At 40.3% G+C, this 16,037-nt stretch overlaps 1 protein-coding gene across 1 annotated transcript; it reads left to right on the plus strand.

The window, feature by feature from the left end:
* Positions 1-62: 62 nt before the first annotated feature.
* Positions 63-15,710, plus strand: POLR3G (RNA polymerase III subunit G). Its single transcript, XM_054178602.1, has 8 exons — positions 63-82; positions 3,326-3,454; positions 5,309-5,438; positions 9,328-9,390; positions 10,054-10,104; positions 13,479-13,549; positions 14,407-14,544; positions 14,988-15,710. The coding sequence occupies exons 2-8, from the start codon at positions 3,335-3,337 to the stop codon at positions 15,072-15,074; spliced, it is 660 nt and encodes a 219-aa protein (XP_054034577.1). The 5' UTR covers positions 63-82; positions 3,326-3,334; the 3' UTR covers positions 15,075-15,710.
* The last annotated feature ends 327 nt before the right edge of the window (positions 15,711-16,037 follow it).

The raw sequence follows: 16,037 nt of genomic DNA on the forward strand, positions 1-16,037 counted from the left end.
TCAGCCCCACCACTGCGGCGGGCGGAGCGGCCCTGGGCCCGGCCCATTGCGGCAGCCGCGGGCGGAGCGCGAAGAAGGGCGGGTGAGCGAGCGGGGAAGACTTGAAGAGATGAAGGAGCGCTGAGGGAGCCTTGGGGAATGGAAAGAGAGTTTTGAGGGAGGCCTGAGGGCAGGTGAGGGAGCCCTGAGGGATGAAGAGAAAACCTTGAGGTAGCCCCGAGGAGGGGCGGGGGGATAGTGGTGGGGTACTGAGAAGCAGTGAGGGAGTCCTGAGGGGTGAAAAGAGAACCTTGAGAGAGCCCTGAAGGATCCATGAGGGAGCTCGGAGGTATGGCGGGTGTGCCCTGAGGGGCAGTGAGAAAGCCCTGAGGGGTGGAAAGAGAACCTTGACGGAGGCCTGAAGGATCCCTGAGGGATGGAGAGGGAACCTTGAGGGAGCTCGGAGATGTGGGCGGGGGTGCCCTGAGAGGCAGGGAGGGGAGCCCTGAGCGGTGGAAAGAGAACCTTGACGGAGCCCCTGAGAGGCGGTGAGAGAGCCCTGGAGGAGCCCTGAGGGGCGGTGAGGGAGCCTTGCTGAGGGTGCCGGGGGTGCTGAGCCGTGCCGTGAGGGCGCGGTGAGAATGAATCCCCCTCCTCTGTCGTGACAAGGCGAGGGGCGGCCGAGACCCGTCTGTGACGCTCGGGTGGTGAGGGGAGTGGGGGAGCTCTCCAGGGTGTCCGGCAGCGTGGGGCGAGGGCAGTGGGGCGGCGGAAGGAGAGCGCGGGAGAGGACGTGAAACGCGGCAAGGGAGGAGTGGAGGGACTCTTCTCACATGGCGGGGCATTGTGGCCGTCGTGCAGTGTTTGGTTTCAGCTTTACACCTTCAAGGCGTATCAACCCCAAGCAAACAAACAACAAAACTCCCCCCAAAATCGCTCTATTTAAATGTCAGACCTTTCTCCTTTGCTCTTCTCTTCCACTGATTGCAGCTGTAAATCAAAGCTCCGAACAGGGCATAGGAGTGGGTTTGCTTGTGAGGAAAACATGAGATAACAACGAGCTCCAGCGACTGAAGAGTGTCCTCACACCCACTGCCACCCTGCGCATTTCCACAGGCTTTTCCCTCCTACAGACTGCCAACAGCATACGTGGCTTTGAAGGAATTTTAAAAGCTTACATCTGAAATCTGCTTTCCCATTTGTAAAGAAAATGACACACAAACTCTCTGTAAACACGAAAAATGTGCTCCATTTGCCATGCCTCATGGCAGCCAAAACACTAGTTGTGGTAACTTAGTTGTACTTGGTTGACGTAGTTGTGCAGTTCAACTTTTCCTGCATGTTTTCTCTGATCATCTGTTGCTGTCACTTTTATCTGGCAGTAGACATAAACCTAAGCCAACATGCTAGAAAAAAATCATGTTTCAGTAAAACTGTGGAGTTTATATACTTGTTAAGGTGGTTGTTTCTCATCACATTTGTGTCCTATTCCAAAAGAATCTTGCTAGGAATTAATTTTAAAGCAGCCTTTTAAGCTGCATTTTAAAAACAGACCTTCACATTTGCTATTTTTATTGCAAACGGCTGCCTCTCTCCCTCAGCTTTTGTTTTCTTACAATTCATTCCATTTTTTCACACCTAGATAATATGAATGCTCATGTTTGGGGTTTTGCTGTACCCTTTATCTTTTTCCATTCTGCCAGGCTCACATCCTTTTCATCCTGTTACATCTTCCTTTTCATCCTGTTACATCTTCCTTTTTCATCCTGTTTTCAAATGATTTTGCTGTTTGTTTGTTTGGTTTGTTTTTTTTTTTTTGGGGGGGGGGGAGGCCTAGGGGTGTGGTGGGTGTTTGTTTGTTTCTTAATTTCCTGTTAATTAATTGTTCAACTTTTGCTTTTGCTTTTCTGTTTTTCTCAAAATGATTTATTTAGGTCTCTCTGCCTTTTTTCACACAGTTTTCCATGCTGCTGAGTGACACACATACATAATTGGGGTTTGGTTTATCCAGACAGACATTATTCCTGTTGAAAATAGAAAGTAGGAAGGTGCTTTCATCCACTTGTGTTCCTCTAGCATTTAATACAAAGGCCTCTGATTCCATCTGGGGGAGCCTTAAAGAATCTTCAATATGCATTTATTTGGTGCTAATCTAGTTTTCTCCTGGTTTCCTTGTTATTTTAGATAAATATATGAAAAGAATCTATTTATTTAGGTCTATTATGGGTCTGTTTAGCCTAGAGAAGACTGGGAGGGAATATTCTCAATGCAGAGGTCAAGAGGATGGGGACAAACTTGTCAGTAGTGCCCAGGGATGGGGCAAAGGGCACAAACTGAAAGCCAGGAGGTTCCACTTAAACTTGAGGGAAAACTTTGATGTGAGGGTGCTGAAGCCCTGCTGCAGGCTGCAGAATGAGGTTGTGGAGTCTCCTTCTCTGGAGAGATTCCAAACTGCCTGGACGTTGTGATCCTGGGGAAGCTGCTGTGGGTGACCCTGCTTTAGCAGGGGGATTGGACTGGGTGATCTTTGAAGATCCCTCCTTACCCTAAAAATTCTATGATTCTGTGATCTTTTGACATCTTCCGTGAAAAGAAGCGGGGTGGGGGGATGGTGTAGAAAAAAGTGTTTATTGCATTTCACATTACTTGCCAACCCATGGGTCATGCAGTCTGGAGAGGAAGATTGGCCTAACAGTAAAGGTGGTGAGATCTGACTGTAAATGTAGTTTTGCAGGCTATTTTTTTTCTTTTATGTTCTTCAGTGATATATTTTAGTTGGAAACTTGCAGATGTGCTGGAGTGCTTTGATGTTTCTGCCTTGAACATTTTTTTTCTTTTGGCTTTTTATCATTGCCCAAAACTAATTACAAAATTGAAGTTAAAAATAATCTGAAGGATGAAGAATCCATGAGTGACAAAAAGAAGATGTTTTTCTGGAGGAAAGCTCAGAAACTGCAAAATTTATTCCACAAAAATTCAGAGTCCTTGAACTTATGTTTTGGGGTGTGGTTGGTTTGGTTTTTAATAGTTTGTAGGTTTTGTACCTTGATTGAACTCAATCAATGCATCTTAAGGCTTAGAAGAATATTTGCAATTCTAGATTAGGAGGTAATTTCAGACATGCAGAAGTGGCTAGCAGAAATGAGGGAGTAGAGCTGAATTTAGGCATGTACCAAATTTATAGTACGTGAAAGAACCTCAGATGGGCGTGAAAAAATGCCTTTCTATTTAAAATGAGTTTTGAAACTACTGCAAACTTTGTCAGATATTGATTTTATAAGTAGTACGTGCATGCATTTGATGAATGAAACAAGAATAAATGCTTGAAAGCCTTTATTATTTTCAGCAACTCCAGATGGCTGGGTCAGGCAGAGGAAGAGGACGCTCTTCATTTACCTTTAACATTGAAGCCATTGGCTTTGCAAAAGGTGCAGCTCTACCTGCTGGCACATGTGAGCCTCCTCCAACATTTCCTGTAAGTACAGCACCTAACAAAACATGTGAACAACCCTAACCACTTTAGGTCCGTTTTGAAGGATATATAAAATAATTGTTTTTCTTATTATTGCTTACTGTACTTTTGCTGACTGTTGTATCCTGTATTTTTCTAAATAGCTTGAAAGATACTTAAAGTTCATTAAAGTCCTCACCATGATATGGTTTCCTGGACATAACAGTAACAGAAGTGCTGGATATCTCAATTTGTTTGAAATGAAGTTACACTAGTCTTTCAAAGACAGCTTAAAATGGTAAATGGATTTGCTGATTTTAGCCAGTTTTATGCAAGATAGTTTCCTTGTTATGTCAAAATTTGATCAAGGTGCATGAATTATTCCTCAGTTTTGCATGTTGTGGTACAAAACCTGCATATCATTGGTGCTATGCTGAGGTTTCTCTGAATAGTTAACTTGCCAAACTCTAGTTATATATCCTCTTAGTCCACTTTACAATTAAGTTGTGTTATTATTTTGATATTTAGCTACCAGCACCTGTTCCTAATGTCATGTTGCATTCTGCTCAACCGCACAGGGGAAATGAATTCTGTGTGGGCTACAGATCTGTAACAAGCTAAGTTCTGTGTTCTACAGTTACAGTCAGTGTGGATCAGCCCTGCTGGGGAAGTACTAGTCTCAGTGTATCTGATTATGTACCATGGAGAAAAATATATTTTATTGCTTCTGTGAACACTTTCAGAACTAAGTTAAATTTTGTCAGGGGAAATCTAGTGCCATTCAGGGAAAAAATAATAAAAATCCCCAACAGAATTAACCCAGTGTCATAACTAGAATTGATAAAAACTGATTGAGCAGTGAGCAAAAGTGTATTTGTAGCTGTTGACTGACTTACAGTGAAATACTAATTGAAACAATGAATTGTTGCTATTGCATATTTCTAATAGACACATTCTGAGTTCTTAGGAATTTCCTGTAAATGCAGGTAGATGACTAATGGAGGAGCATCAGCTTACCATCAACAGCATTAGTGATTTAAAATACTGTCCAGCTAGCAAATAGAGCTAGAAGCAGTGAACTCCTTTTGTGATCCTTCTCTGAGACTTGTGATAGCACTTTACAGCCCTACTACACAGGTATTGAGCAGTCATGTAAGAGAAACAACATCCATTCTCTAAATCTGTCTACGGCTGTAGTGTTCTGATTATTTTAAAAACTATTTTCACTTACTTATCTGCCCCTCTTTCAAGATTTGAAATTTAAGAAACAACCACCAAACAAACAACAACCAAAAAAAATCCCAAACAAAACCAGAAAAAAAAAAATCCAGATCTTAGGAATTCATTTAAATTTAGCTGACAGAAACTAAATTGTGTGAGGGCCTGTCTGATACCTGGTTGTATGACAACACATCCAATTTCCATGGCAATAGTCACAGAAGAGTGTCCATCATGTTATTCAGAGTAATCATATTTGATGTACTTAAAACTGGTTTTGATGAAGTTAAGGCCAGTACTGCTCTGGCTGAAGACTGAAGCAATGGTTTCTGAGTAAGTTAGGCTGTTGTGAAACACTGATTTTGGCAGTTAAAAGATTAGCATGACTATAAATGATTATTTCACATTTTTAATACTTTCATTTTTCTTGATTTCTTCCCCCCCCCTCCCCCCCCCCCCGAAAGATACAGCAAAATCATAAAAGGTATAAATTTACTTGTAAAGATAGTCGTGCACGTCAGAATGAAATATAGTTGGGAAGAATCCTGATGCATAGTTGCACTACTCTGTGATGAGCTGCGTTTCTTGTAGCTTTCATTACTGTTGATGTATACTTGATGAGTATTAAGACCTTGTAAATAATAAACATAATTTGTGCAGAGTACAGAAAACAAGGCGGTGCCTCTGAAAACAGGAGAAGCTGAAGATTACATGTTGGCCTTAAAGCAAGATTTTAGAGTAACTATGAAAGGAATGCCGTATTTTTTGCCAGTGGAAGAAGAACGTGAAGGTTTGTGGGTTTTTTATTTGTACTTCTGCCTTCAGTAGTTATTATTCTGTGAAGGATGACGTAGTGAAATGCATGTGTTGAAGGTGTATTTTGTACTGATGATAAGGAATAAAAACTGTCAGCTTAAGATGACAGGGAATTTTTCTGCTTTTACGCTTACTGAAGTTGTAGGTCAGTGCTGAAACTGGAAAACATCTCCTGTGTGAAGAAGGAAGGTATCAAAAATACATTCCACTTGGTAAGAAACATCTAGGCTAACTATATACAGTCTATCAGTTACATGCTAACCAAGTAAACCAGGCCTTTCTACATGCTAAAATACCCTAAAAGCAAAGAAATCTGTAGTAAATACTACTGTTGAAATTCGGCTTCATTTAAATGGTATAAAGTTGTACTTACAATAGTCAGTGTTGTATTTAATGGTGGACACTCCAAGAGGTACTGCTTTCTTCCCTTCTGAGTCCATTCAGGGAAAATTAGTAAGTATTGCTGACAAGTCACCTAAAATACAAAGATTGAGATGAGGATAAGTGATTTACTGAGATTTGTGTCAGAAGCAGAGCTGCATTAGAAGCCAAAGCTTGATCCTATTCTGCCTCATTCAAGAATGTCTTTTGCTTATACTTAATTAAAAATTAAAGGCTTTGTTATTGTTTGCTAACAATAAATGCTCTGCTGCACTTGACATCCCATCATACATCATTATACTATTAAAAATCCAAGCTTCCTGGTCAGAAAACTGGGAAAGAAGGTAAAAGGAGCAGGATAGGAAGCTTTAATGTCTGTTTACCTTGCTGTGGGGGCATTATAACTCTAGCAGTCAGGGGGGATCATTACTGTGAGGAATGCTTTTTTCATTTGTGACTTTCGCCTGTTTCTACTACCACTACCCCAAGTGCTTGCACTACCTGGCACAGATGTCAAGTACTGTTACAGGAAAATAGGAAAGGCAAAATCTTAGGAAATGCCACATGTCAGACCCAGTCAGTGCAACAGGACTCACTAAAAAGCTTTATAAAAATGTTTTAAGAAAACTAAAGTGGTTAAACACTTCGTGATCTTTTCCCTGGTATCTTGTGATGGTATTGAACAATGAGAGCTGACTTGAATTCTAAATCAGGAGGCTTAATTTCCTGCCCAAAACCATCAGAGAACTTTTGAGCTGAATATCCATGATATTCATATGACACAGGTACAGAGTTCAGTTCCCTCTGAATTCTTGTCAGTTTGGTTCATGATGTAATGGTGAATTCTAGAGCTTTTTAAGCCTGCATGTCAGGCTTTGATTAGCACACCTTGTTGACTGTCCACTTGCTCTTGCACTAAAGCACTGTGTAAAACAGAGTAGCACACTGCAGTGTGAGCAGTGCACACACTGCTGACCAGATGTGGTGGCTCACAAAAGGCTCTCTGTCTGGCAGCTGGAGCCCAGGAACTGCCAGAATGTAGCAGGCAGCTGTAATGCAGCCCAAGGTGGACCCTGACACTGTGGAAAGGGGAAAACCTAGGTTGTGAGGAATGGAGAACAGATCTGACCTTAATATCTAGATCACTTTTTGATAGTAGAAGAACTCCACAAATTAGCCTTTTATCACATCCGCTCTTTCATCTTCTGGGTAAACAAATTTCAATCTCTTCAGAGTCTCCTCGTGCTAGAAGATCACTGTGCTCTTGATCTTCATCAGGCTTGAAGTTTGATATTTCTGTTTGAAACACCAAATAGGAAGCCACTCTACCTGAGAGCCTGTCAGAATTATTTCCAAGGAGCCAGCCCCTTTATGAGAACATGTTATCTCTTTTTTCCAGTTTTGCCTCATGATCGTTCCCAAAATCATCTTTGTTTCTGCAGCCCTCTCTCTGAGTTGGAGTGATCTCTGTTGCTGAGTGTGCTCCTTAGCAGAACTGTCAGATTTGAAGTCTTTTTCTACAAAAACTGGCAGTTGCAGGGAAATCAGGTAGACAGCCACTTGATAGACTAATAATGCTTCAAATTTTCTCATCATCTCCCCAAGGGTAAGTTGGTAAGTTGAGGTAACTTGTAACTTCTAATTGTACAAAAATGCCTCATCTGAGAGGTGGGGTATAATTACCTCAGCTGTGGTCTACAGCTTTAAAAGCTTGCCTTAATCTCAGTCACAATATGCAGCTGTCTCTGGGACTGTATCATGTGGCAGAAACAGCCTAGCTTTAACAAAATCACTTTCATCTGCTGGGGTAGATTATTTTTAACTGATTTTTATTTTTAACTATTTTTCTGTTATCTGGTTTGCAGCCCTTTGCTCCCAGAGAGGCAGGAGGGATACTGTGCACAAGAACTTCTTAAATTGACTGTGCTAAAGGAACACATGGTTTATTTTAAACCCTTAGCACAGCATCTGTGAATCAAATGGTCCTTTGAAGTGTGAGAAGGGTAACAGTTTAGTTAGTTAGGACGTAGCTAGCTATCTTTTCATTTTTCAGATTGTGAGAGCCACATCTGATACTCCTCAGCAACTCTGATGCATTAGTGTGCTGTGGAGAACAGATTTGCAGAACTCATTTCAACACTCATTTTGAGTGAGTAGCAGGCATATTCTGTAGTTCATCCTCTTACATTCTTCACTTCATAAGCTATGAATCATATGTTTCCTGCAGGAATATATGCTATGACTGGGTGACTGTCACCTTGGCAGTGGTTTGGAATTAATTCATTAGCTGTGAGTGGCAAGATGGTTTTGTTTTTTACTGATGGCACCAGCAATTAGTTCTAGCAGTTTCTTCCCCACTCTGTGCCAGCAATTTCCTACAGCATCTCTGAGGGCCACCTACATTGAATGCCCCTTGAGACACTGTCATTTTAAATACAAAGCCTTTGTTACACAGTTTCAAGTAGGTCTTCTGTTTGCACTCACCATAACTGATTTTAAAATTGAGCTTCATTTCTGATGTCTCTGTTCTTCCTTCCTTTTAGAAGTCTTTCACTTTAAAAGTCACAGTCTGTCTGTGTACCTTTTTTTTTTTGGCACAAATATCCACAGAAATGATCCCTGAGTGATGAATTATTAGTGGAATTTTGCAGCTGGTCATGGTAATTTGGTAAGAAAAATGTCTTTGTCATTACAGATTGTACAGCAAAGGGTTTTTTTCAGTATAAATGGATGTACTTATGCTGTATAGCTACTGTACTATTTACAATGTTTCTCAGATTAGTTTTTATGCCTGGAAAGAGGTTAAATGGACTAAAATGTATAGCTTCCATTCAGGACACATCTCTGTTATGCTGCAAAGCTTTGTTACTGCACTTAAAGTCTTAGGGGCTGATCATTCTGAGATGCAGCCTCCTGGATATTCTGGATACTCTTTATGACTAGCACAGTGGTAATGAATGTCACTGACTAGTTTTGTAGCAAAGGTTTCTTGGTGGAACTCTTGAAGAGTAAAGGAATTAGTGTTCATTGGGTGTTTCAGCCTAATTTCCCTGACTAAATCTGCTTATTGCTTCTTTGTTTCATAAATGGAAAGGATGGAATAATCCAAGGATAGAAGTATAAATTCTAATAATTTTGGAGATGGTTGGGGTTTATCTGAAGGCAGGTTGAGTGTTTTGATTGAAAGGAAATGCCCCCAAAATGGAAAGCCTTTTTTTTTTTTTCATTTTTCCCTTTTTGTTGGGGGAGGGTGGGAATAGAAAATTCAGGCCTTACAAGTATTTAGCAAATGGTTACTCCCGGGGAATTATCACAAGAAATACTCAAAGTTGTGATATTAAACTGTGCTTTAAGTGTTTGACAACAGCACAATGTGTCATTAAAAAAATACACTGTATATATAGTTACAGGAAAATATCAAAGTGTTTGGATTGCCTTTTTTATTAACTGTATTCAATAACTCCTTGTATCCTTCTCTATAGTAATTGAGAGGTACAGTAAAAAGTACCAGGACAGGGAAAAGAAGCATGCAACATGGACCCCAGGTAATATCTGAGATTATAAAAGGCTCATTCCCTATTAACCTGTGAGATGTTCTGCTCTTTTAAATGTTGGATTAATTATTTTTCAAGCAATAAAAAAGTGTACAAGTTCTCACCAAGTTATATGCTGCTTACTGCATGTTTTCTGATCAAGGCAAAAGTATTGTCTGTCAAAAAAAAAAAAGGGAGGGAGCGGGGAAACTTGTTAGCTCTTTTTATCAATTTATTCAGTTGAAACAACTGATTTGCAGTGAAAGTGCAACCTTTAGCTCTCACTAGCTTCCTTCTTCCTTACTCAACATGCAGAAAACCAGTTTTGAGCTGGGAACAACCATCACGCTACTAAAAATAACCCAGCCTGATGTCTCAGTCACAGGTAGATGGATTTTACAGCATGAAACTTCCACAGCTCATTACTGCAAACTTCATTACAGAATGTAAATTGCAGGGCGCGTGGACCACTGGAAGACCTGACCTTTGGCTATTTGGGACAAATACCAGTTGTCTTGAAGTGGGTGGAATGCCAGTTCCTCAGTTTAAGTAACTGACACGTGGAAATAGGGATCAAGCGCAGCAGGGGCCCCACCTTTCTTTGGTGGGTGGGAGGAGGAAAATTTCAGCTCTAAATCATCACTCGTCTATAATAAAGCTATTTTTTCTGTACAGATTGGAGAAGACTCCCAGGAGAGTTAAAGCCAAAGGAAAAGACCAAAAAAGGTATATTATGTATTTTTAAGAAGCATTTAGTGCACACAAGTTGAGTGATGGAAGACATACTGGAGCTAGCTGGGGGAGGAGAAAAGTGGTAGAAATATTACAGGGCTTTTGGCTAAAATTTCCTATATTTTTTGCTGCTCTGCCTGTCTTTTGAAGTTTTTGCTTTGCTTCTGTCAGATGTTTCAAGTTACTGGAACAGGTTTATGTGCCTTCCCTGTCTCACATATTGATGAATCATATTAACATAGGAGATACCTAAAAATGGAAGATTAGAAAAAACCCACCCTAAACCCAACACTTTTTGATTTGGAAGTTTGTACTTTAGCCAAAACTCACCCTCTCCTTCACTTCAGTGAATTGCTGGCCAGTCATATTTCCTTTATACTTTGGGTTTCTCAGTTATCTTGCTTCTGATTTGGTTGACTTCTGCGTTTTCCTTAAAACCTTTTATATGCAGTGTAATGTAGGTTATTTTCTATTTCCCCTGGTTTTACTTTGTTTGTTTATTTTCAGCTTTCTTCTGCAGAATTGTGAACCAGATCCTTCAACAGCAGTTGGAGCTGGTATTGTTTGTTCTTACAGGAAAAAAACAACTTTTTTTGTTACACAGCTTCATATGTGTATTTGTTCTCACAGTGTTTTCTAGTATGCATGGCTGTTTTACATTCTCTGTAGAAGTCTGTGGCTTACGTGAAGTAATACTTGGCCTCCTGTATTTATCTGTCTGGTTTATATGATTGCTTCTTGTCTTGTTCTTTTTGTCCAAGTCCTTCATGTGTCATTGTTTCAGTTTAAGGATAAAACAGAAAAAGAAAAGGGAATGTACAGTAGTCATGGAGACCAGTTCAGCTGCAAGCTTTTTTGCTTTTAAGAGCATCATTGAGAAGCGTGGTACTAAGACAGACTGCAAGATTCAGCTGAAAATTAAATTCTTATTTGCCAAAACCTTTAAAGATTAAACCAGTATATCCCTACTTTTATTGCTTTTCCCCAGATAATTTCTTCCTCAACTGTATTAATTCTTATGAGCCTGTAGGCTACAATTAGGTCCTCAAGATCCAGTGAAATCATAAGTGCCTTGTTACATTAATATTGTTCCTTATTACAGTAATGTTATGATAATCATAAAGAGGGAATCACTGCTCTCTGTAGGGGATTTTTACACTTTCTTCTTCGCCTGTTTCTCTTTGCTCTTAAAAGTGCATTTTTGTACGCAGTTGTAAAGGCAAAGATCAGCTGACCGTCAGAATTTGATTGCATTAATAGGTCCCTTTGCAAGCAAAAATAATACGGTTTTAGTCTTTTTAGGGAATCCTGATGATGCAGAGGCCACATAACAGTGATATGACACAGGAGGTTTGTAAATAGCTGATCAGTGATGCATCAGCCCTTCCGGTACATACCTTTGTTGTATTTTGAGGACAGCCATCTTAGGTGACAGCTAATCACTGAGTGGAGCAAAGGTAAGGGCCTCAACAGATCTGCACCAAAATCCAAACAGGCCTCCTTCTCTTCTGCCTTTGTAGATTGCAGGAGTGGTCTTGGGATCACCACACAGTTACATAGACAAGTACATTTTTGTTTTTATACATCCCTCCCTCCCTCTTTCTGGTTTCCCTGGATGTTTTAACTTAAGACTTGAACACCTGCCTACTCAGTGACAAATCTTTGGTTAGAATTTCACATCTCTCCCACACTTATCCTGGCCTGTGGGCCACAATATCCTACATACCAGCAGTGCCTACCTAAGTAACCCCAAAGCATTGACTGGGTTCAGCTTTTGTAGACAAGCTGTATGCATATGTACATGGCAACTGGATGTATACATTTAAACACCAGTACTGTGAGAAGAGGTATTTGGAAAGATTAGATTGTAATACACTGCACCTCCAAATTCCATAGCTGTTTTGCTTGTGGTTCTAGCAATGGGTCATTGTCTCTAATTTTATAAGCTCCAGGGATATCCAGCATTTAAGGAAATATCTTGGATGTCTGTCTTCATTTCCAGGCTCTTCTGTAGGCATTATCTCTGGAATCCTGCAGGGTTTCATGCAGAGATGATAATTCTGAATTGTGCTTTCCACTTGTTTTCCTTGTAAAGTTACTCTGTTGTGGGTGTATTTGCCTTGACACTGTTATCTGTTACTACAGAGCAGCTTGACTCCCCTCAGCTCTTTGCACTGCTTTTGTCACTTAATCCCTTCCTAGGCAAAACACTGAAGTGAGCGGAACATTATTTGTCAGAAATAGTTTTCACAAAATGCAGTTCTCTTTGCAACTCTATTGTTACACTTCCTTAAGTATTAGGCCAAATAACCAGGTTCCTGTCTGCTGCAGAAAGGGTATCCCCTCCATCAATTCACACTATTTTTCTTTCTGTTACCACTTAGTGCAGCCTAGCATAAAAAAGTGGAAGTTATGTAAGCTATCTTGCCTGAAGCTACCTTGTCCATCAGCTGTGTATAGAATAGAATAGCTACACCAGCATGGCACTTCACCCAGCCAGTTTCACCCTGCTGAGAAGAGCTAGTCTCTTAGGTACAGCCCTGTGTTGTAAGTTTTGTGAGATTATACCAAATATAGCAGGAGCCAAAAGAGATTGTGGAAATAGGATGTCTCACAGAGTTCTGTATGTTCTTTAACATCTCCTTCTTCAGAGCTCCTTTTTCCTTCTCATCTGCTGGTCAAACTGCACTCCTGGGTTTGGGGCAGCCTTAGTTTGGGGTGCTGCAATTCAGGTGTCTCTCACCTGGGTATGTGGAATGCTATTTTTGACCTTTGCTCCATTTATTCAAGCAGCATAATGAGGTTGGATTGTAGACAGTAACTTGATAAAGATTATATTCATGAATCAAGGGACTAGGTGGAAGTAGACACTGGACTCATTAATGAATGGTCCAAAAGCTTTCTAGCCAGAGTAACCATGCCTACTGTGCTGGAGCTAATAAACTGTTGTCTGCCTTCTTCTGTGTCTGAAGCACCTAGCTGTCATTAATGTGTTTCATAGATTAGTAACATTAATGAGTTTTTATGTTTTCAAGATGATGAAAGATAACAATTGAGATGTTCTTCTAGGTTCTTGACATTCTATCAGTATGTAGGTGAAGAGTGTTCTGTGAAGCTGAACATCACTTTGGCCAAACCTTTGGTCAGTGTTCAAAGTGAATTTCAGACTGGCCCTATAGGCATCACATAAATCAGGTATTTACACATCATGGATGATGAAGGTCAAAGCAGCAGAAGGTACTTTTAATACAGACAGTATGGAATTGCCATGGCATACTCAAGATATGAGTTCTGAAGAGCAAGTAAAAAGGGTGAATTTGTGTTCTTCCATGTGAAAAAAAAATATATAGTTGTGTATTTTATTTCAGCAGGTGGCAAACCAAAGAAGGCAAAAAGCTCCAATCATAAAAGTAATCTGGATGTCTTGAAAAAAATTGAGGTAAGATGTGTGTGCTGTTTTCCAAATTGTACAGTAGAGATTGCAGAAGGAAAAAGAAACCTGCATCATGTTTTCTTTGGTACAAATAGAATAGCCCAAGCAGCCTTTTTCTGTCCTTTTTACTCTGACAGACAGCTGTTCTGCAATGTAGCACAAGGGACAGGATAAGGATAGAACCTGGCTGTGGAGAAACTATTTCATTTGCTCCTGCTTGAACACAAGTCACTGGGCAATGATGTAGCCTAATTGTGAACAGCAGAGCTACCGTGAGAGCTTATTGAAGGAGGAATTGGTGCCAGAGCTTTTAAATCTATTGCTGTTTCACCAGTCTGCTGATGTGGGAAATTCAGTAAGTTGATGGGGGGAAGAAACATAAAGATACCTGGGAGGTGCCTGTTCACCATGTGGGAATGGGAAGCTTAAAGGTGAAACAGCCTTGCATTTTTTCTCTTGCTGATCCATCAGTTACTTGGTGAAGACACATTACTCCACACAGTATGTGGTATTGCTTCATCAGGTATGACATGGGCTTCTACTGTCAGTTATTCTAACAGTGGATGGTGAAGGGAATCATCTCAGTTTATTACACAAGACATACATTTTTTAGACTTCAAGTCCGATCAAGTAAGCCCTTACGAAGTTCCTTGAAGTTCCAAGTTCTTTGCTTGATCAAGTAAGTCCTTATGAAGTTCTCATGCTTCACATCATGTTGCTTTAAATATTGACAAAATCACCTGTGCAGTGATGTCATGCTCGTAGTCTTGCTGTTAACTTGAGCATAACATTCTGGTAGTGTGGAGGAGATGCTGTTACTGTAACATGGGATTACCTCCTAAAAGACATTTGCTTTGTGACAGGAGTTGGAAAAGAAGGATGATGAAGAAGAAGAATCTGAAGATGAGAAAGATGAAACTAAAGACAAAAAAGGAGAAGACAGTGACGATGATGAAGCAGCAGAGAAGTCAGAGGAATCTGATGAAGAGGAGAATGAAGAGGTACAATGTTAACTATTTGGTCAGATCCCATTCATAGTAGTGTGTTGGTTGCCAGCCAGGGAATGTCCCTAGCTTCTGTGGTGCTGGGGGAGGGTTGTAGTGAGCGGCCTTGTGAATTTTCTTTGTGCTGTAGTTAACCTAACTAAGTGGGTGGTTTACACTTTCTACACCCAAACAGCTCTGAAAAAAGGTCTTGCAAGCAGAAACACGTCCTGCCACAATGAACGCCTAAAATTACTCTAAAAATCACTAAAATAGTGATGTCTTTTCTCTCAGATACAAGAACTGCATTACAGTGTTTCCCTTTTCCTTTCCCAGTAACAATAACCTCCTGTTTCAAAACATGGGGTGCTCAAGTGCAGTTTAAAGCATGTTTCTTTTGCAAGCCATTTCCTCCACTCCACAGGTGTAGTGACAGATTATTTTTTTCCCCTTTTGTTTAGGAAAACGATTACATTGCCTCATACTTTGAAGATGGAGATGACTTTGGTGCTAGCAGTGATGACAATATGGATGAAGCAACATACTAGCTGTCATTGCTACTCAAGCCTTACACTACTTGAATCAAGAGTTCTGGAGGTAGACTGAGTATCTACAGATCTAAGGCTTTAGCATGGGTGGATTTAAGTCTACCCTCCAAAAAGAGGTTGGACAATCCCTTTTAATTACACTGCTGTAAAACAGGATATGAGAACCTTTGTTCTGTTACTTTGCCAAGTGTTTTGCAGACATGCACCTTTAAGGTTCTCTGGAGTGCCCACTGATGAAGTAAGCTGCAAGCCATTGCATTGCCTCTGCACTGAAAAAAGAATGTATGTTTTAACTGAAATTGTGCCTAAGCATTTGCACTAGTTGGTTCTATGCTTTAGCAGTCAGCTTGGAAATCACAGTGACATTTGATGACTGCAGCTGGAGAGACTTGGCCTTTACTGACATGATCTGCTCGTGTCTGGTAGCTGCCCTCCCTGAAGGGATTTATGTAACATCTACATTCAGGTGACTGAAAATAATCGACAACTAAGCACTTTATTATAAGCTGACTTGAAAGGACTCTAGTTAATACAACAACAAAGTGTTCTGAAGAGCTGCTATTCTAGTTTAAAAAAAACCCAAAACACTATTTGCAGCACTTTGATAAAAAGGGCCTGTAATGTTTAACACTGTATCACTTAGCATGAGTAACAAGGGTAATTTCACATAGAAAGAATGTATGACAGAATTTAAGACTGAGAAGTGATGGAATCCTAGTTTTCACCGGTGGCACACAGATTAGACAAGAGTTTCAGTCCTTCATCTCAGTTTCTCTACCTCTTAAGGTGATGCTAACTTCCTAGCAGTTGGACTTCATGATCTTAAAGGTCTCTTCTAAGCAAAACAACTCTATGATTCTCCATGTCCTATTGACCTTTGATGTTACAGTATGTTCTCTGTCAGTGTTGTTATATTGCTATTGATCAGGGTTGTTTTTTTTTTATTTTGGTTGTTTTTACTAA

Source organism: Dryobates pubescens, chromosome Z (genome assembly GCF_014839835.1).
Source record: "Dryobates pubescens isolate bDryPub1 chromosome Z, bDryPub1.pri, whole genome shotgun sequence".
NCBI classification, from domain to species: Eukaryota; Metazoa; Chordata; class Aves; order Piciformes; family Picidae; genus Dryobates; species Dryobates pubescens.

What these genes read in the sequence shown, in the direction of transcription:
- POLR3G (XM_054178602.1), top strand. Translation starts at nt 3,335, where the DNA reads ATGGCTGGGTCAGGCAGAGGAAGAGGACGCTCTTCATTTACCTTTAAC. An exon ending in AGTGGAAGAAGAACGTGAAG is followed by an intron (nt 5,439 to 9,327) that starts GTTTGTGGGTTT and finishes CCTTCTCTATAG; the next exon opens with TAATTGAGAGGTACAGTAAA. An exon ending in AAAGGAAAAGACCAAAAAAG is followed by an intron (nt 10,105 to 13,478) that starts GTATATTATGTA and finishes ATTTTATTTCAG; the next exon opens with CAGGTGGCAAACCAAAGAAG.